This window comes from Nilaparvata lugens, chromosome 1 (genome assembly GCF_014356525.2).
Source record: "Nilaparvata lugens isolate BPH chromosome 1, ASM1435652v1, whole genome shotgun sequence".
In the NCBI taxonomy this organism is placed as follows: Eukaryota; Metazoa; Arthropoda; class Insecta; order Hemiptera; family Delphacidae; genus Nilaparvata; species Nilaparvata lugens.
The window spans coordinates 85,365,201-85,386,365 of record NC_052504.1 but is presented as its reverse complement, the minus strand read 5'-3'; the positions used below and the strand labels follow the sequence as shown (position 1 = coordinate 85,386,365).

The 21,165-nt window shown below is 34.0% G+C and overlaps 2 protein-coding genes across 4 annotated transcripts; one reads left to right on the top strand and one right to left on the bottom strand.

Annotated features, from left to right (window-relative positions):
• Positions 1–207: 207 nt before the first annotated feature.
• Positions 208–7,703, bottom strand: LOC111046776 (60S ribosomal protein L7). 2 transcript variants are annotated; one of them, XM_022332411.2, is made up of 7 exons: positions 7,594–7,703; positions 6,109–6,277; positions 3,918–4,093; positions 3,403–3,493; positions 1,830–1,986; positions 1,257–1,354; positions 208–368 (listed from the first exon to the last, which is right to left on the bottom strand). In XM_022332411.2, the coding sequence occupies exons 1-7, from the start codon at positions 7,602–7,604 to the stop codon at positions 258–260; spliced, it is 813 nt and encodes a 270-aa protein (XP_022188103.1). In that variant the 5' UTR covers positions 7,605–7,703; the 3' UTR covers positions 208–257. The 2 variants fall into 2 exon arrangements, with proteins under 2 accessions (XP_022188103.1, XP_039275348.1); XM_039419414.1 differs by having other exon boundaries at positions 7,320–7,634.
• LOC111045755 (uncharacterized protein CG4449) lies at positions 7,642–20,933 on the top strand. Of its 2 annotated transcripts, none has more exons than XM_039419412.1 (6): positions 7,642–8,148; positions 13,322–13,697; positions 16,315–16,459; positions 17,618–17,755; positions 18,981–19,128; positions 20,472–20,933. In XM_039419412.1, the coding sequence occupies exons 1-6, from the start codon at positions 8,082–8,084 to the stop codon at positions 20,783–20,785; spliced, it is 1,188 nt and encodes a 395-aa protein (XP_039275346.1). In that variant the 5' UTR covers positions 7,642–8,081; the 3' UTR covers positions 20,786–20,933. The 2 variants fall into 2 exon arrangements, with proteins under 2 accessions (XP_039275346.1, XP_039275347.1); XM_039419413.1 differs by having other exon boundaries at positions 7,916–8,148; positions 17,630–17,755.
• Positions 20,934–21,165: the final 232 nt, after the last annotated feature.

The window sequence follows — 21,165 nt, the reverse complement described above, 5'->3', positions numbered from 1 at the left end:
AGAGCGTAATAAGTGTGTTGTTGGAGTGAGCACATAAGCTTAGTCCGGATTGATATCATATTTATACAAAAACGTCACCAATCTCCATTTCTTCATAAACTTAGGTACAAATCACAGGCCAACGAATTGACCAGACGTGCTCAAGTTCTATCCAAAACACTTTTACGGCTCTACCTCAAATTGCTAACAAATAAAGGAGAGGTAATATTCAGAGTAGAAACCTCATTTATTAACAAATAGTCATTTATTATCAGAGTTTAAACCATACGCCTAAGAAGGGCATTGATCTTGTCCTCTCGGCAACCGAAATCACCACCCTCGACGTAGTGGTTGGTCTTCTTTCTCCATCCACCAGTCGGTGTGTTCAACTGCAACAACATATAATACAATAATTACCAACAAATCAAAATAAATAGTGTGATGCATTGTTACAGAAGAGTAGCATTAATACCAACAAATCGAAATAAATAGTGTGATACACTGCTACAGAAGAGAAGTGTCCCGTTTTGGGAGACAAGTCGTAGAAAGCCAATAAGTAGTTACTTCAATTAAAATCATGTACAATATAAAGGAAGACAAAACACATTACGTAGTTTGCAATATGTGAAGTTATTGTAAGGTAATTTTTCTATCGACAGCAATCAGGTTTGGAAAATACACATTGGAATTTAAAGAATGAATTTTATACGCTTATTATTTCCACGAACATAGATTAGATAGAACTAGAACTTTCTTCTTTTATCTTGTCAGAAAAAATAGAAAAAACGTAGTTTTCTGCTCACGTTGTTATCTTGATCCTGAAACTGGTTTTGGTTTTGCTGTTTATACGTTTGAACTATTAAATAAAAATGAAAAAAAAAATCCAAGAAATTTTAATTAATATAGATAGTTACCACAATATCAACTTCTCAAGTACGAAAAAAGTTTAAAAATATATGTTTTCCAATTGAAAAGAATTTTTCAATAATTCAGTGTGGTGGTTTGGTAAGCCATGTTCCTCTTACATTGTGAATACTTGGTTCTACAGCGAGGTGAAATACACTAATGCCGCATCCACATATTGGCCCAATGAAGGCCAATGATGACCAACGCCCGAGTGTGGTTTGCCTACCGCTGGCCTTGATTGGGCACGGGTCACATTGCAGGCTTGGCAAACATGTGGACTAGGCATGAAAGTTTCTTTATCAACGAATGCCGTGTGATAACTAATATTATGAACCGACTTGAACAGACCAACAATAAGTATTTTGGCTTACCTTGAAGGGCCATAGGAAGTTTGAAGCGTATTTGAATTTTGAGCCGACTGTGAAGATTTCGTGAATCAAGTCTTCGACACAGATGATATTGTGGCTTCCTGAAACACAAACAATCAATTGATTACTTATTTTCTATAATAATAGTTGATACGGCAGTAACACAATTCAAGAAGGTTGCAGGTTGAAATAGTTACTTGAACATTTAGGGGAAAAAGTATGACTTCTTCTCCCTGAAGGGGAACGTTTGGAGCCCGTGGTGAAGCCAAGGGCGACAATTTCCCCGAGGGAGGAAAAGCACTTTTTCCTCAGTTATTGGAAGCCGCATGAATGGAGAATGCGATGAAGTCTTTAGTTTCCAGCCCATGAGCTAAAATATGGAAGGAATCAGGGCAGCAAACTAAACTATCAGGGCCCATGTTGCTTCTTACAGCGACCGGACTAATAACCACAGCAAAACGAAATCGAATTCAATAGTAATGCACGAAATATTCCGAAACTATACTTCAAGCCTACAAAAATTGGCTAAATGTACAATTTCGAAAGAATGTAAATTGAAAATAGAATGTTTATTACCGAGTTTCTTCTCAATGATCTCGTTGGATGTGATGGGAATACGCTGAGCCTTGACCTTGGCGAAACCACGCTTGTAGATCAGCTCCCTGACACTCTTCAGGTTGGGATGGCCCCATGTGATATATGGCTCGCATATTCTCAACATGTTAATGGTGGCCTGCAAACACAACAAATCATTCATTATAAAAGATAAAAACTTATGAAGATTACATAATATTTATGATGGCGCACTTATAGAACGTGAAACTGTTTTACGGTAATTACTTCAAGACTTCAAGACTTCCTTCAATATATCCGAAGAATATAATAATTGTTACCCAACCTAGCTATGGAACTCGAAACAATGAAAATCGTCTGAGGGCGATCAATCGAAATTTGGGACTGTTTTTCGAAATAGTAATTGAAGGAATCATGTGCTAATGTTGTTGAATTTCGCGTTATTATATTTATCGTCCATAAATGGAATAGAAATAAATGTAGTCTAAGTTTACTAATAATTCATGCGCTATGATCAATAAACCTTGGTAATGTTGTGTCTAAACTGGGAATTTCAACAGTTTCAAGCAAATGCCTGTTCAATCTACCCACATTAGGTTTACTGTCAATAAATTATAATGGATATTTACCGAACTACTAAGTAGAGAAGACAGAAGTGATCATAAAATGTTTGTGCTGTAGCCATTCAGCTACATAACTAGTGTCTAACAATGTTTGGAACACAAAAAGAAAATCTATAAGAATTTCCTAACTGATTTTTGTTAAAAAAAATAAAAATAGTTGGAACATGCTCAAATACACTTTACCTCCTACTTAACATAGGAGACATCATGCATATGCATATTTTTGAATCTATTCCATCATCATCATCATACCTGTTCAGCGCAGTGCAACCCTATTTCCATATTTGATCTCACTCAATATAGCCCAATCAATAGGCCTATCTATGATTCACAGATCATAGATTCGCTATTTAATAAATAAACAGATTTATGAATAGCAGATGCATATTTCTTTCTGTTGACCAATGTAAACCTTGTGCCTATTATGAATATGTGTACAGTGATAATTCTAAGATATTTTAAAAATAAATTCAACATAATTATCTCGGAACACTCCCGTGTTTCGAAAGAGCATGTAAAACGCCGGCTGCCTACCGGTCGTGAAGTCATGTCAGGATTCCTAAAGTCAGGTGCAACATGAAAACTATGACACCAGACCTGAACCAGTCAGGTTCAATTCTCAAAACAAAATGTCATTATTTCACTCTAGATCAATGTTTAGTTTTTAAACATCCATCTGGCTAGGTGTAGAGCTCTGGAAGAAGAAAGAAACACTGTGGAAGGAAAAGCAAAGCTCTACTGGACGGGAAGGCGTCTAATGGCTGAACAGCCGGGCGTTGGATAGAAGAAGAATGTTTGGTTTTTAAAACACTTTTCTCATAATGCCAAACTCCTGATTGTATGGAACCAAGATTAAAGGAGGATATTCTTCATTAGATCATTTGATCAAATGATGTGAAGTTAAAATGGATTAAAAGCAATGCTGCAATTCAATTTTCAGCACATTCACTTACCTTGTTCAATTTGACGAAGACACCATTGTTGATCTGCTTCAGTCTGAATAGCTGGAGAACTTTCCTGACCTTCGGGGATACTTGGTTCACACTGTTAACAAAAAGCAAAATACAATTTATTCTCCTCGATAAGTTCAATAAGTTTTCATAGATATAAAAAATGGAACATTTCAAAAATCATTTGTGAGAAATTTGCTGTTACTTTGAACATATCGATAAATCTTGTTTATACCTTAGTAAACCATTAGTATAAGAATCTAACAATAATGTTAGCTGTATCAACACTGGACAGAGATCAAGACTTGAAAGACTGTAACCCAACATTTTTATCGCAATTACTTTTCTTTTAGATTAATTGCATTTCAAAGTAAATTCAGAATACTACTTATCTTACTCAAAATTTCAACAGTAAAATCATTAATTCATAGGTGATGGTTTATACAAATTGATAGATATTGGTGCAAAGCTATGAATAACATAATTTAGAAGATTACTAATCATCTAGCTACACTCACCCTCTGATTCTGATGACAAAAGCCAACTTGGCTTCACCAGGAATGAAGTAGTTGCCCTTGTTCCTGGCCTGGCGATTCAGACGAATCAGGTCCCTTTCTTTGCTTCTGTACTGTTTGACGTACTTTTCAGCACGCTTGAAGATCTGGATACGTTTCTTGTGATTCAACGCCTTTTTCTGGAAATTAACAAAAAACTTATTATTGCTACCGTTCTCACTTGAATCAAAATGTGTGGAGGAAATTACAATTATAACGATGATATTGGAATATAAAACAAGATTCTTATGGTCAACCAGCCCCTTAGAATCATAGGCAGACATCAACCAGTGATACATTAAGAAAATGAATAATCAACCTAACATACTTTTTTATTGCTATGTGTCAAGAATTACAAAGTAATTTATACAATAGGGAGGGCTGAGAAACTTTTTTCTGATTCAAAAGCTGTAAATAGCACAGGAACCAATAAGGCTGAAAGAGGTCTAGTTTTACCTACTATAATAGCTACTTATAGCCACCTTTGTCAATAAACTGTAATTAGATCTAGTACGGTATAGAAATATTGAAGTTATAACACATAAACCCTTCCACTGCCTGATGATGATCTGTGTCTAATAATTGATAGTATACTATGCAAGGCAAATTATTTTCAAATGAATCAATTTCGGTTGATGCCTTCTAGTGCTTTTCGTTAAAGCGTGGGTGACTGAATAAGGTGATGCAATTATAAAAGTGAAACGCCCGTTCTAATGTACGATTGACGATAATATAAACTTCTATTAGATAGATTCTCCCATTCACAGACATATAGTCTTCTTTGTCACGCCATCTGCAAAACTGCACGCCATCTATAGGCCTGATAATAATACTGAGGGTGATGCCCATATCAGTTTATAGACTTGTGCGTGGGTAATGATTGAGAGGGATGATGATGAGAGATGACGACTACTTTTAAGGTAGTCGGGACCGATGGCTTATCGTCTCCCACGAAAGCCTGGGTGTCCGTATCTATGCGATTGTGCTGTGGTCAATAACTTTTGCCCCGACAGATCTTCGAACTCATAGTTCTCTTGATTATTAGGCCGGCGCGTTATCACTTACTCCAACGAGCCCCCCATGAAATTACCCACCCATTAATCTGTAAACTAACATTAATCTGATAATATATAATTACCCATTTGAATAAATGTATTGTAGAAATAAGTAATTGATTTATGTAATTTTAAGTATCTTAGTGATACAATGTGGGAAAATAAATTGACTTGATTATTCAACTGGGTGGCCACCCATTTAAAAATAAAAAATTCATGGGTAATTCCCGGTTTTCCAGAGTAAAATTTCAATTCTTCCAGGTATAGTTCCGGTATTTGAGGAACAAGATACATTCGTGAAGAATTTATTATGGAAATTTTTAGTTTGATCTTCCATGACAAATTGCGGATTTAAATTTCCAAATATATTGATAATTTTGACACATGTGCTACATTCTATTTTTGTGAGGAATTAGTACGTTCTTTCAACAACTAATGTGTGTGTGGAGTGCTTTTGGACAGGGCCCATTTTCAATACTCAGTGAGAAGTTAAAAAATGAAACATTCCTCACAAAAATAGACTACAATGTCGAAGTTATCAATACATTTGAACATTTATTATGTATTCTGAGTCATACTTTTACTAATGAAGCCATATAAGTATGTACAGTACCATAGCCGATTGACACTTCCTACCTTCTCATAAGTCTCATTCTAAAGAGAATGAAGCCATCAAAATATTAAATTTTGAAATGTAATTGATTTATTTCATGACTGAAAATATTATCATTTTAAAATAAAGGATAAGCGAGCGCCAAATTTTTTTCACTGTTTTATACTCAAAATAAGCTAACAAATCGGATGAAGCCAGAAATTAATGTTAAATCTACTAGGCCAACAGTCTTCAGTTACACCCTTAGACCATTAGCACATTAAGAAGCATTTAAAAAAGCATAGGCTGACCAAAAATTATAGAAAGTTTACTAATTAAATAAGTTACTGTATACATTTTTTTTACTAAATTAATTGATTTTTTTTAATTCATGAGTAGTTGGAAGAATTCATGAGTAATTCACAGTATTTTTCCCGGTTAGTAAAATCATGAGGAATTCAAAGTTCTCCCGGTAGGTGGCCACCCTGTTCAATATCGCGCAACGTACCTTGAGTGTTTTCTTCAATAAGGAAGCCTTACGAACAAGCCTGGCTTTCCTCCTCTTCATGATAGATTCTGGAACAGCAGGCAACTTTTTGCCAGCCACCTTCTTGGCGCCATCCTTTGCAGGTGTGGAATCCTTCTTGGTGTCCTTCTTAGGAGTGGCTTCTTTCTTACTGTAATAAAATACTATTGATTAGTAAAACAACAAACGATTTAAATATTTGACTAAAATTATAGTTTTTTAGACTTTACAAAACTATGAAATCAAGAGTACGTCTACCTAACCTATAGTTAGATTTACATTGTAAAGTCAATAGAAATGTGGAGGAATTTAAATTGTGAATCATCTTTCTTTTCCTCCTATATAAAAGTGCAATTTCTTTGCAAAGACTCAAGCCGCGCGGCTAGAGTAATAGCCTACCGTATACATCTATTGGATTCGTTTATTCATCAGATAAGAACCGTATAAACAATATATTTGATGATTCATTAGATACGACTAGTAAAAGAAATATAGTAGCAAACACTTTTAATGTTTTATGTTTATAGCCTTTAAACAACTTAAAAATCTAATGGAATTAATAATCGAATCTAATAAATTTATAGATTATATGCATCAAGGCTAGAGTCGCTGAGAGACTAATATGTATGATCTTAAAATTATTTATTTCTTCATAATTTTCAAAGCCAAATAGCCTATATATTTTTACTATTGATATTAATTATTATTGTAGTTCATCATATTTATGGATAGGCCTAGTACATAGTAAACTACATCTGCTTTGTCTGATCAAGATAAAACAATTTTACAGATGCTAAATAACCTGAATTTTACTATATTTATTAATAATTTTGAAATTTCAAGCTTTATAATAATAGTAATGAAAATTGAAAAATCAATATACAAAACCTAGAGCACTCAGAGAAGTCCCCTGGTATTCATTGTTGAAAACAATTAGCCAGGGACTTTCTTGTTGAGTTAACAATAATATTTACTTCTCAACAATATAAAACAAGTAAAGCTATATAAATAGATAGAAAAAATATTATAAGTATGAGTAATTACCCATTTTTTACTAATCGTAAAGATTATAGCCTACACATAAACAAGAAGTATTCTCATCTACTTCTCAATCACCCATGCTGATGCCAATAATTCCGAATGTTGAATACTCATTAAAAAAAAGACTAGAAAATGTAATTGAAAGAAATTACCTCATTCTAAAGACAGAGTTTTAAAATATATCAAATAAATAAGGAGTATTTAGATAGAGAATTATAATTTAATGACATAAGTATTAAGTCGTGAAATCATAACCAAACTTTGAAGACATGTCACAGTTCAATTGAAAATGAAACATTCAAGAATAGATTGATGATATTTGTTAATGTATAAATTTTAATGATACAAGCTTTAAATGAGTTAAAATTATTTTTGAATGCAAATTAGGTAGATGCAATTGGATAAAAATAATCATTTTATACTTACACCGACGCCATATCGTAGACACGAAAACCCTACAGCGGAAAAGGAAATGGATTTCTTCAACACCGGTCCGCTTGGTTGGGTCACGAATTTCAGCTGATAAATAGAGTGCTTATATTCAAATTAAAATTCATATTATAATAAAACATGGTATGAAAACTGAACTATTGATTTTTTTTTTAAATGAGTTATCTTCTCACATAAAATATTCTGAACTTATAATTCTTATAACATCTGGAGAGAATATTATAAAGCAAAGTAGTTTCACCATACATCTCTATATGACTATCATCTCTATACTTTGCACGGCGGAAAAGACTAAAGAAAGAGTAAATAAAGTAAACTTTCTGTATTCTGTTTGGTTATGTTGATGTTGAATTGATGTAAAATCGAATTTGGTAATAATTTAAGCTGCTATTTGTTTTATTCAAGATTTTAAACTCAATTCTTTATTAATATTTTAGTTCACCCATATATTTCAATAGCCAATTATGTTTAAAGATGATAGTGACTCTGATGACGAAGGGATACTAAGTAAAGCTTACGCAAAGATTGCCGGTAAGAAAAACCTTTAATTAAACAAATTTAAAAAAAATATTTATGTGTAAAAATTATGTAGAATGTTATAGATATTTGTTACAAGGCATTTCTTTGACACTTTGATTTCAAAACTAATTTTTAGGGGTTTTATGGGTGTTATTCTAGGTCCAGTGCCGAAATAGCCTACCTGACATCAAATTTTTGGTTGGGATAAAGTTTAGCCGTCTGATGTTTTGCTTCCAGCAAGAAAATTGTGATTCTTATACTCTATTCCTATAACAGTAGTGTGGAAACTAAACCAATTTCTAAATTCAGGAGGGGGAGCCTTCAGGAGAGGTACAGTTTCGTATCTGGTGTCTTTATTATTGTTATTAAAATCATTGATTTTGATACATCAAAATATTGATTATTCGCGGGGGCACTTTAGTATATGGGCCGTGGAATCTAGCTTAGAGAACTACATAGATTGAAAGAATTTTTCTATGGCTACAATAAGTTTAAAAATGATGCAATGTTATGAAAAATTTGACGAGGAATCCAATGAAACCAGTTTCAGGTTCGTAACAACTGTAGTTTTTGAGATATTGCAAAAAATGTGCAGAAAAGTGCAAATTTTTTGCTTTAAAAGTGGTCAACTTGTTTTCATGGTGATTAATAGGTCTTTTAAACTATTGGATTTAGTAAAATCATGAATTCTAAAGAAAAAATGTTCAGTCACTTGATAGCCTAAACTCAAAATTGTTCCAGATATTTGGGAAAATAAAAAAAAATTGCACACTCAATACTTATCAATTTTCATATTTAACCATTATTTTTACTAATTTTAGTGACTATTGAATTGACTAAATCTCATTTAGATTTTTGCAGGGAATCCATTGAAATAGATTTGACGTTAGGAAATTAACGTCGTTAAGATGTTAAGATGACGTTATAAATTAACGTTAGGAAATTAACGTCGTTAAGACGTTAAGATGACGTTATAAATTATCAAGATAGCCTATTTGGAAAAAATGCAAGAAAATTTAGTATTTCAGTTTTTGAAGAGTTCAATATGTTTTCATAGGCATAGTGCAGACCAATATCGAGGATCACATTCTATTCAGCTTCCAATGCAAATCAGAAGCTTTAAAAGATTTTCAAAATATATAATCAATTCAAGCTTTTCCTAGCCTGAGCATTTTCCTAATCTAAGCTTTCCATAACCTAAGCTTTTCCTGACCCTAGCTTCTCCTAACCTAAGCTTTTCCCAATTTAAGCTTTCCCTAACCTGAGCTTTACCTAACCTAAGCTCCTAACCTACACTTTTCCTAACCCAAGCTTTTCCCTAATCTGAGCTTTTTCCTAATCTAAGCTTTTCCTAACCTGAGCTTTTCCTAACCTAAGCTTCTTCCTAATCTAAGCTTTTCCCAACCCAAGGTTTTCCTGACCTTGATTCTTCTAACCTAAGCTTTCCCCAATCTAAGCATTTTCCAACCTAAGCAATTCCTAACCTAAGCTTTTTTTTCCAATCCAAGCTTCTCCTAACCTAAGCTTTCCCTAACCAAAGCTTTCCCTAATCATAGCTTTTCCTAATCTAAGCTTTTCCCAATCTAAGCTTTTCCTAACCTAAGCTTTTCCTGATCCAAGCTTCTCCTAACCTAAGATTATCTTAGGTAGCAAATAATGGAGTTGCTATATTTTTATTTGCCCAAATATCTCAAACAATTATGTATAAAAGTATATGCTATCAAGTGACTGAACATTTTTTCTTTGGAATTCTTGATTTAACTAAATCCAATAGCTCAAAAGACCTATTAATCACCATGAAAACAAGTTAACCTTTTAAAGCAAAAAAATTGCACTTTTCTGCACATTTTTTGCAATATATCAAAAACTACAGGAGTTACGAACCTGAAGCTGGTTTCATTGGATTCCTCGACAAATTTTACATAACATTGCACCATTTTAAACCTATTGTAGCCATGGAAAATTAAAAAAAATTGATATAAACATTTTGAAATTTCTGCCATGTTTTATCACCTAATCCTTGGAAATCGACAACAATGTTATACATGATTGATCTCGTCTTGACCTCCTCTATCGATCTATGTAGGTCCCAATGCTAGATTCCGCGGCCCATATACTAAAGTGCAGCCGTATTCGCTAAGGAATTCCACCTTTAGGCCGGTCACTAACAACAGGAAAAGTGTGCTAAACATGTCTTTCAACAAAAAGGACATTCACACAAAAAGCTTCAAACGAAAAACACCTATTAAACAGCAGATTCTAATTAAATAAATAAATACATTTTATAAATGAAGTCAAAAAAATAATATAGGCTAATAGTTAAAAATGATACAAAGATAAATTAACCTCAAAAAAAGCAGCAAGGAAAATATAAACAACAAAAAAGTAAAGGTAAAAACCTAACTCAAAAAAATTGGTTGAAGCCTTTCGCCGACAACTCAACTTGTCTGTCGAATATGTGTGACACACATGTTTAACACACTTTTCCTGTTGTTATAGTGAGGTCCATGTTATAATGGCAATGAAGAACGGCGTTGATAAGATTGATTGCTAATATCGATATATCTTATATAATATTAACTATTGATTTTTGTATAAAATAATCAATTATATTTTATCCTCCCACGGGAGTTACTGGTCTCCTAGTGGGCGTCTCATCAGGTGGCGGACTGGGGGATGCCTTCTAGATAAAAGTGGTACAAGGGAAATAAAAACACCCCGGGCGGTCCGAAATGAGCAAAAAAAAAAAAAAACTGCTGCTTTGCAGACGGAGCTCAAAGGATTTTTCAAGGCTAAAGGGAACAAACCCCTAAGAAATAATAAAGTGCCAGGGACAGATGGAATACCAGGTAAACTTTGGAAATATGGAGGCATGCAAATGGGCAGACGGCTACACATACGGAACACACAGACAGTCCTAAGCATAGAAAGGTGACAAGCTCAACTGCCACAACTATAGAGGGTTTTGTCTCCTAAACACACCCTCTAAAGGTGAAGCTTGAAGGATATGTGGAAAATATAATTATTGGAGAATATCAGGCAGGATCTCGGCCGGGCAAATCAACCACAGATCAGTTGTTTACACTCAGTCAAATAACAGACATTGCTGGTAAAACAACGTCAATTTGTATGCCATGTTTGTTGATTTTAGACAGGCCTATGAGAGCATCGTAAATGAGAAGCTCTACTCAATGGTAAGGCTAGTAAGGCTAGTCAGAGCAACAATGGAGAATACTGTCAAGTTGGAGTGGTAGGAGAGTTAACTGACTGTTCTGGTGTGGCGCATGGCTTGAAGCAGGGAGATAGTTTGGCACCAATGCTCTTCATTTTGTCTCTAGAACTATTTTTTGTCTATTTGACGCTATTAGGAGGACTTCAGTGGATAGGAGTGGCACATTGATGATGAAGTCAACACAAATACTTGGATATGCAGATGATATAGACATACTTGAAAGATCTCTTGCAGCCGTCAAAAACATAACATTGTATTGTTGCTCAAATCCAGGCTATTTCATGAAATCAGGCCTTTTCACTTATCACAGTAATAGTAAACCAGGGAGCAGAATCTCAAAACACAATACAATTTGTTTGTATGCTGAGTAACAATTGTTAAATCTTGCCAAATGAAAATGAGAACTTGCTTTTTATTGAGCTTATTCAATTTGTTGGAGGAATTTTTTATTTGAAGTAGGCCTACCTATTTCTTCAACTTCTTAAGTGAAGGCGGTTAATCGTTCTTGTTCTAATAAATGTTGTTCTAAAAAAACATTAAAATTGTGTGTAAACATTAAATCTGTAATGTAATACTTTTTCATAAGCCTGTTATAAAGCATAGACCTGTTAAAAAGATGGAATATATGCTCTAAACTTAAATGTTAGATTATACCTTTTTTATTCATAACCAGGTCATATTATATAAAAGCCTTATTTATTCACAACCAGGTTCGTCTCATAGTTAGTATAGTTCAATAAAAAATAAGAAATCACTCATTTTCTGTAAATGTCGAGTGTAAACGCTACAGCAGCAGAGCTGATCGGGAAATGAAGTTGGCAAAAGCAGGTTGACCGTCTGTGGGAAACAGTGGCCAACCAAGTCTATGGGCCGCTTTAGACGCGCTGAATTCTTCAGGAGGATGTATTGTCTCTTATGGAGTCAACTAAACTACGCTCCTCATTAAGAGGTCATGCATTCTGAATACGCGCAAATAAAAATAAATTCAGCACGTCTTGAAGTGCAATTCCTTATAGTAACAACTCCACGATAATAGCCGCTCAGTTGCTAACGGTTGCAACCAGCTGCTCTCTTCTATGAGGTCCTGCTTCAACCTTCAACCGTCTCAGTTATGTTTCATTCTATTTATTTTTCCAATATTCCAAATATCCAATGCCATGATGAAAGCCAGGTGTATTACTGGATAGATTGTGTCAGAATGTTTTTTTTTTTTAACATAGTACGTGAACTGTAGGCAGGGTCACAATCCTACAAATTGTTCATGAAAAAACCTCTAACTAATAGAAGCTCCTTCTGATGAGCCACTTTGATCAATATATTTATATGTGTTCAGTCCGGATTGGGATTACATGTGCATATTTAAGACAAATGATTGCTGTTAAAATTGGTATTAAAATTTTGGCTGAAAATGTCGGCAGAATTCAATCAATCATTTTATTTAGTAAAATGCATTAAAAAATTGGTCCAGCTAAACCTAAAAGATTTTACAGCAGGTGCCTACAAAAGATAAAATACATAAATAGAATGATATACTAACTTTAATAATAAACTAAGAAAAGAAATGTCATGAAACTGGGAGTTTAGGAATTTAAAAAAGAGTATGAGGTATTAAAAATGGTCTAAGGATGATTAATAGGGTATAGGGTTAATGGAAATTGGAAAAAAGGAAAACTCAAAACCTTCAAATCATAAAAATAAATTTAAATTAAAAGAAAATATACTTGATACTCTATAGTAAGTTAGAATCAAAAGATATTAATCTAATTCAGAATTAAGGATAATACTAAACAAAAAATACAATAAGTGATCGGGAGTCTCAAATGTTAATTATCCATCTATGTAGTATATGAAAATTATATGATATATTAATATAATTATACTGTATTATGAAAAATTAGTCACTCGAAGTCATTCTATTACAAATAGATTAATTCTTGTTCTCTTTTGTTGCAGAAAAAACAAAGAAGGGCATTGATCCTGATGCCTCCTATGCGAGTGAGTCTGATATTAATGCTGCAAGTTGTACTCAGGATTCTACATTAGATTCTGCTTTGTTCGATGCCTCTCTCTTAGACACCAGTGATCGGCCTTCAGAACGCATTGAATCTGTGATTGCAGTTGATTCTGCTCCCTTGAGAAGATCTCCCGAACGCATTGAACCTGTGATTGTAGTTGATTCTGCTCCCGTGAGAAGATCTCCCAGAATAAAAAATACTCATCTGAACGTGTCAATTGATAATGACGTTGATTTCATCACATCTAAAAGACGGAGATCAGCGCGAAGAGTTGTACCTCCGGAACACAGTAGTGAAAATCCTTCTACTCAAAAGTAAGCTGATTCACAAATAATAATCTATATTCTGTCATAATTTATATTATATCTAGACCTAATTTATATTATTTTCTCATCGACCAGACTCTGATGCAAGATTTTTTAAATAGCAACACTAACATAATGTTAGTTCTGTGTTCATTATCAAGTGACTTTAGTTTGTTTCCGTTGTCAAAGACCAGCTAGAAGTTATCAATCCTGATTATCCCCCTTAAACTGTTATTCACTACGTTCTCGACAATATTACACTCTATGCGATTACTGTGTTGCATATCCATACTTTTTCTCTAATGAAATGAAACTTCAATTTTAAAAACACTTTTGAAGTGGAAATGCACTTAATATTAGTAGTGAGGATCGTTTAGACCTGGGGTGTGTCATCATCAGACTGTAGAAACTCACTCTAATCTAGAACTTACTCACAACAGGTCGAACGATCCTCACTACTAGTCAAATGGTCGTTTTTCAGGAAACAGCCCCGAAAGAATTTTTCTCGACGGTTCTATATGTATTTTGGGGCGCTGAATTCGAATATGAAATTTGCTGACATGCCAGAGGGCGGCTTCACCCCCAAAACCCCAAAATTTCGGACTTTTTCCAATTTTCCCATTTTTTCTCGTGAACCTCAAGTTTCTCAAGAAAAATCATTCTTGACAAAATGAAGGAGAATAAGATTTCCAATAAATTGAGTGGTCGTGCAGGATTCTACCATTCTTGGTTCCGGAGCTACGAATTTTCAAAAAAGGGGTATTTTTTAAAGGGTTTTCAAAATTATGCAAACCTACCACTTCTACCCTATACAACATGGATATTTTTCTAGTATAGATAAAAAACTACACATCACGTGAAAGAACAATTCATTATGAACAGGATTCCTTAGAAATTTTCGAATTTAGTAGTGGGGGGAGGGGGAATATACCCAAAAATAGAAAATCATGTCCTACAGCCAAAATACAAATTTTTCATTATAATACCTTTTCAAGGCCTTCCTAACAAAAATACATATTTCGGCTGAACTCATCTCACGAGGGCTATTTTCTATGAGAATCACCCGTTAGAAACATTTAATTTCAGTATCTCCTAGTGGGGGGTACGTCATAAGGATACGTCAAGGATCAAAATTTTAAACACTTATAACTTTTGACAGAATGATCAGATCTCCTCGTACCCCCCAAAGTTGCGTATCTTGTGAAACACTTCAGTTAAAAAATCGAAAAAGTAGTCAAGGTTGTAGAGAATTTTTTCCTCTTTCTGCTCCCATGAATCGTTTTCCTGATTTCAGTACCGTTCAAAAGCTACAGCTAATTCAAAAAAATATAATTTTAATTTTCTCATTTTTTCTGCGATTTTACTGTTATTCAAGAGTCTCTAAAACGAGTAAGATACATGATAGAAACTTGCGATTAATCTCAAATGAAAAAGAATTACATGTTCTATAAGCTATGTTGCCTTAAACCCATCTTGCATGACTGTTTATTATCGAAAAACTGTCGAGACTTTGAAAATGAAAATTCATAGTATTTAAAACCCCTTTAAAAATACCCCTTTTTTGAAAATTCGTAGCTCCGGAACCAAGGATGGTAGAATCCTGCGCGACCACTCAATTTATTGGAAATCTTATTCTCTTTAATTTTGTCAAGAATGATTTTTCTTGAGAAACTTGTGTTTCACGAGAAAAAATGGGAAAATTGGAAAAAGTCCGAAATTTTGGGGGTTTGGGGGTGAAGCCACCCTCTGGCGTGTCAGCAAATTTCATATTCGAATTCAGCGCCCCATAATACATATAGAACCGTCGAGAAAAATTGAAAATGGACTATAATTATAGTAAGTACATTTTCACTAAATAAGTGTTTTTAAAAGTTGAGGTTTATTTGATTCTAATGAGTGCCTAGTTCCTATAGTGAGGTCCACGTTATAATGGCAGTATTTAATCAACATGAGTGTTGCTATCCTTGTCTATCACTCGAAAAAGCAGATAGTGCTATCCTCTGCTAGTTCCGCAACATTGCCAGATCGTGCTTTGACTATGTAGAAATATAATTGATTATTTTAACAAAAATGAACAGTTAATATTATATCAAATATAACGGTATCAGCTATCCTCTATAGAAGGCAGTGGCAAGTCAGAGAATCGGCAACGCTGTTTTTCTATCTTTTTCCACTGCTATTATAAGTGGACCTCACTATAGTGATAGAATCTGCTCTTTTGTATGCCTACTCGTTGGCATAGAATCTATTTTAACCTATTTTGGGAGTTTCTTCTGCTTTCAACTCTGGCTGACAAGTTGACTGAACCAACTTGTACGACGTTAACATTCTTCTTAGGCCGCATCCTATTGAAAGTTGCTGTAGTTCAGTTCATCAGTTGATGGAAGGACATTGGTTCTACCTGAAATCCGCCTAAAATTCATGTTTCAAAGTATTTTTCAAGACTTGAGGAAAAATAATGCCAAATACTTTTAATAATTTGACGTCAGTTGTTAGTTTTCACACATAATGTGTTCTGTTAAAAATACAAATCTATTTGAACTAAGCTACAGTCTTATACCAATAATATTGTACATACTGATTCACTACATATATTTTTTCTAATTTGTGTGTATTGATTTTTCAGACGAAACACTAGAACTAAGCGTGGCAGGAAACGAAAAAATCCAAATGTAATTTGCATAGGATCTGATGAAGAGGACAGCTACTCTTCATTCGCTATTTCTTCCAAATCTAATGAAAAAGCCATAGCTGGCTCTAAAGCTGTAAAGGTATTTATTTATGTGATTATCAACATATTTCTCAATCGAATAGAAATGTGTAGTAGTTTGTATCCAAAGTGCAAAGCGCCGCTTGCTTTGTTGAATCTCGCCGCTGCTTATTCAATACACTTCAAGTCCAAGCATTCCTTTCAAAAAGGCAAGAGGTAGCGTCACCTTCAATTCCTACTTATTTTTCACACAATTAACGCACTTTTTATATTACTAGCCGCTTGCTATTTTTCGGTTCAGTATCGAAATAAAATATTGTAAATTAATAAATAATTAAATAACGTTCGCAGTGACTGTCATCAGATTTGCGAAACTTTTATATTATAAGTACACACGCACTCAATACACACAGTGCTGCTTCTTTAATCATAATTACTATTCAAGTTCAACAAAGAAACAACGTACAGCACTGATGAGTTAGTTTACATGTTGAAACATGCACTCTGAGCTCATCTATTTACACAGATGCGCATACACTGGTCACTTGTTCGGATAACCCGAATAGTCGGATATGAGGTGTTCTTGGTAATATGGATTTAAAATTTCATAGGCTACAGTATCTTATGATTAAAGCTTATAGTTTATTAAAGATTATACCTTACAAAAACCTGGAATCAAGATTTTTAAAATAACTTTGCTGTAGATTAGACACTGTCTTACAAAGTGTCTCTTACCAAAGAGTTATTATAAAATGTTTCGTCTTGTAAAACATAATCACTTTTTAAAGACTACACATGAAAAATCCATACGCTTTTGAATGAAAAACAGTGTGTTCAGTTATTTAGATTTTCAATGAGGAGAACTACCCATACTATTGAACTTTTCATATGAATAGCTTATGAATCAGAATTGCTTCACTTTTTCAGAATGTAATAAAACAAGAAAATTATCGATTATTTTACAGTATATTCTTTCCAAAAAATACACTTATTCAACTTTTAACTCCCTAAATTATTCAGATTCTATATTTTCACAAACCATGCGCAGAAGTTTTCGAATAATTCTCAATCATTTTGATAATCATTTCCAAATCTGGTTTTGTTTTTAGATATACAATACTTTTGTTGAAAAATGTTGTCATTATAGGCTAGTAATTAAATGAATTATTTAGTTATTTAGTTGACTTGATTTGTTAATCACGTACCGATTTCATTTCAGTTCAATTCCAAGCAGAATGATGTGATATTACTAGGATCTGATGATGAAACACCATCGAGAAATGATCACTTGAATGATATCATGAATGTCAAGATAGAGTGGATGTGTGAAGGCGGATTAATTATTCCACATGGAAGGGTATGTAAAAATAAGTCACAGTTGGAAGTAGATAAAAACATAGAATAAGAATAAATAAATTGAAAGTTTATCATCATGATAAGAAGTGAAGCCAGAATTTTGAATCGCCCCTAGCATTGAATTGCGATATCTGTTGGCAACTTTGTAGACACGTGCTTTGAGATATTCAAATCAGTGATCAAGAATCCGAGATTTTAGCACCACAGTAGCTATTGAAGTAAACTATTAAAACAGTAAAATATTTGTTAAAATAAAAATAGTAAATAATTTTAGCGCCTTAGTAAGATGATAAATACGTGGATGATTGGCTTGAAGTAAGTCAAATCTGGTACTGCCTGCCCTATCCCATAAGAAATCGATAATTACTTGTTTTTCTTTCATAAAACGTTGTTATGGCTGTGAGCATTTCTACATTCAACACTTATTCGGTGATAAATTTAAAGTAATACAACTAAATATTCGAAAATAGCTTGAGAGCTTGCATGTAGGAGAGGTGGATGAGGAATTTGTGTACCATATTGAGGGGTTTCTCCACTATAAATCTATGATTATTATACACTAGAACTGTATTATTCTAGATAAATATTTATTTGATATACCGACGCATCACATAATTAGTCTGTTAATTGACATGACGATGAATTTAACAGAAATCTTCATAAATGCTCTGAATAAAGTAGATCAACCTTCTAATATTTTCATGTTGTAAGAGTATTGTGTTAAAAATTTCTGTATTAAGATAAATCGAATTATAGTTCCTTTTATCCAATAATTATATTCTCCTTAGAAAATCTAATACTGATAGACAAGGTTCATGGTTGATCATGTTGATAATGTATTTGAGTGTGTTAAATAATTCTTCTTGGTATAAACTTTTACCAAGAATGCAAAAAATGTTTACATTCATAACTTCAGTTATTATTGTAGGACCATTTATGTCAAGTATAGATGTTTTATAATCAGATGAGGTTTATCAGAAAAATTTCACTCTGATTTCCTCTCGACAGATTTTTTAAAATGCTTTTTGAAATAATTGATCAAATACTGAGTTACATTAAGTATTAACTCTAACATACTATTGATACTACTAGTATTATAAGTACCAAAGATACTTTTAGTACTTACTAACATACTATTAATTTGAAAATTATAAATTGAAGAATGATAAGTTGAAACTAATAATATTTTGAATAGTTTCAAGCAACAACATTCTTCATATTTTCAGGCTGAACCATTTTCAAAAATCTATGAAGAACTATCAAGAACGAAAGGTTATGATGTAAATAAAATTGTCCTTTCTACAAGAAACGGGAAAATAGTGAAGCATCACGAGACCCCGCTCAGTATTAAATTGAGAATAATCGATATCCTAGGTGAGTTAGATGGGTCCAATTCAATAATGTGGTAATTTTCTTACTTTCTACATCAATAGATGATCAATGGTCATCATCATCATCATCAGTATTCTGCTCTTGGGCAGATCCATCCATGATTCCTCCTCCATTCTTCTCTGTCCTGTGCTATTCTCTTCAACATGAAGTATTTTCCCTCCTCCCTGACATCATCCAACATCTTCACTCTCCTCCGCCCCAGCACCCTCCCTCCCTCCACAGTCCCTTCCATTGCCATCACAAGGAGGCCGCCATGCCTCCTCAGCAAGTGTCCCAGCCAGTTCCGCTTCCGTCTCCTTATCACTGACATAATATTCCTTTCCTCTCCTACCTACTCTACGCAGTATCTCCCCATTCCGCACCCTATCCATCCAGTCTTAATGGATGGATATATCAATGGTCTAAACCATTAATTCTTCTATTTATTATATTTCAAGTTAGCAGTGATTGTTGAGTGCAATATTTCACTTAGTCTGAATCTAATTTTAATTGTTGTTAAGGGAACGTATCATGGTTTAGCCAAAACTCAGTTAACCTTCCGGTAGTCGCGCCCTACTCGATCACACGGGCAGTCGCGTGTTGTATTTTTTACAACATCCAATTTTCCTTGTGTTATGTACTCTGTTTACTGTCAAAACATATTAATTAATTGTATAATTACTTTTCCATCTTCTTGGATTATTTTACGCCTACGAACTTTTGGATGACTACCATTTCATAGCCCAATAAGATACATCAAGCAAAGCCATCGATTCTGTGTTATTGGTTCGTTTACAGTCTTTCCCCATCTTATGCACAGTGCGACTAAATGGCTCGTAAAGACTGAACCTTTGCACAGTTGATACTGCAACCTAGTGGAGTGATGAGGGAAAATTGTGGAATGCATAGGTGACTCATTCACTGACACCACCCCTTTCAATAGTTTTGTGCAGCAAAAAACTGACACTGTTGTACTTTTTACAACAGCGCGAAGGTTAATCTTGTATTAAGTGTTCATATACAGTTGAATTCTATTAGCAAAAGCGGCTATAATACAGTGATAGTTCCGGTTTTCTTTTTTTTATTGCGGATGATGCCCACATGAGCTTTTTGCTTGTGCGTGGGTAATGGGAAGTGCGAGGGTGAATTATGAGATGATCAAACATCCATGCCTATTCGATGGGATTCGGCGGGATTCGAACCCGCGACCAGGCAGCACTAGCAAACTGAACTCGGCTATCTGACCGGCAATCTTTCGGTATGGTGATACGTTTTTTCAAACTACTCTATAACAAATTTTCTCTTTTATGATTTTATCAAAATATTAATACGGTTTTTGTTTGCAGAGGGAAGTATATCATCGAAAGCGATCGAAAACGAAGACAGTCATAGTACTGAAGATGCAGATAGTGAGATTAACAACAAAAATCTGTTGAACTTCAAAATATTAGTGGAAGGACAGAAAGCGCCTAGTTATGTCAAGATAGAGAAGGACCAGACTATGCATGTTCTATTAACAAAGTTAGCGGGAAAACTGAATTGCAGCGTTGATAGAATGAGATTGTGGTTCGATGGAGAAATGGTGAGACTTCAAGACACTCCTATCGACTTGGATTTGGAAGGCGACGAGTGTTTTGAATTAAAATTCAAGAAAAAGTGAAATCGAAAATTCAATAATAATGAATAAGATTGTAAAGGATGATTTATTATTATATTCATACATGTAGAACTTACACGAATGAGGCATTATTGAGCGACCTTCAGTGTGAACGTTGCCTTTTGTAATATACTTTATATTATATAAAAAAGAAATTTTTATGGATGCGACCCCACCAAATCTATAATACCGGGTGATAAAAAAGTCTCTCCGCAGTAGCTGCGTAGTGGCATATTGTGTTCTGTTTGGACACAAAGTAGGAGATTCCTCTTCTCTGTGGTTTAAAAACCCCTTTGACAATTTACTACCGCTTTACTCCACCTAAACAAGGAAGGTACTTTCAACATCTACTGTAATGAATATACTAGTAAGTTCAATAAATT

What these genes read in the sequence shown, in the direction of transcription:
- LOC111046776 (XM_022332411.2), bottom strand. An exon ending in TTTGTCATCAGAATCAGAGG is followed by an intron (nt 3,494 to 3,917) that starts GTGAGTGTAGCT and finishes TTTTGTTAACAG; the next exon opens with TGTGAACCAAGTATCCCCGA. An exon ending in TCTTCGTCAAATTGAACAAG is followed by an intron (nt 1,987 to 3,402) that starts GTAAGTGAATGT and finishes TTGTGTTTGCAG; the next exon opens with GCCACCATTAACATGTTGAG.
- LOC111045755 (XM_039419412.1), top strand. Translation starts at nt 8,082, where the DNA reads ATGTTTAAAGATGATAGTGACTCTGATGACGAAGGGATACTAAGTAAA. An exon ending in GAAAATCCTTCTACTCAAAA is followed by an intron (nt 13,698 to 16,314) that starts GTAAGCTGATTC and finishes TTGATTTTTCAG; the next exon opens with ACGAAACACTAGAACTAAGC. An exon ending in TAATTATTCCACATGGAAGG is followed by an intron (nt 17,756 to 18,980) that starts GTATGTAAAAAT and finishes TCATATTTTCAG; the next exon opens with GCTGAACCATTTTCAAAAAT.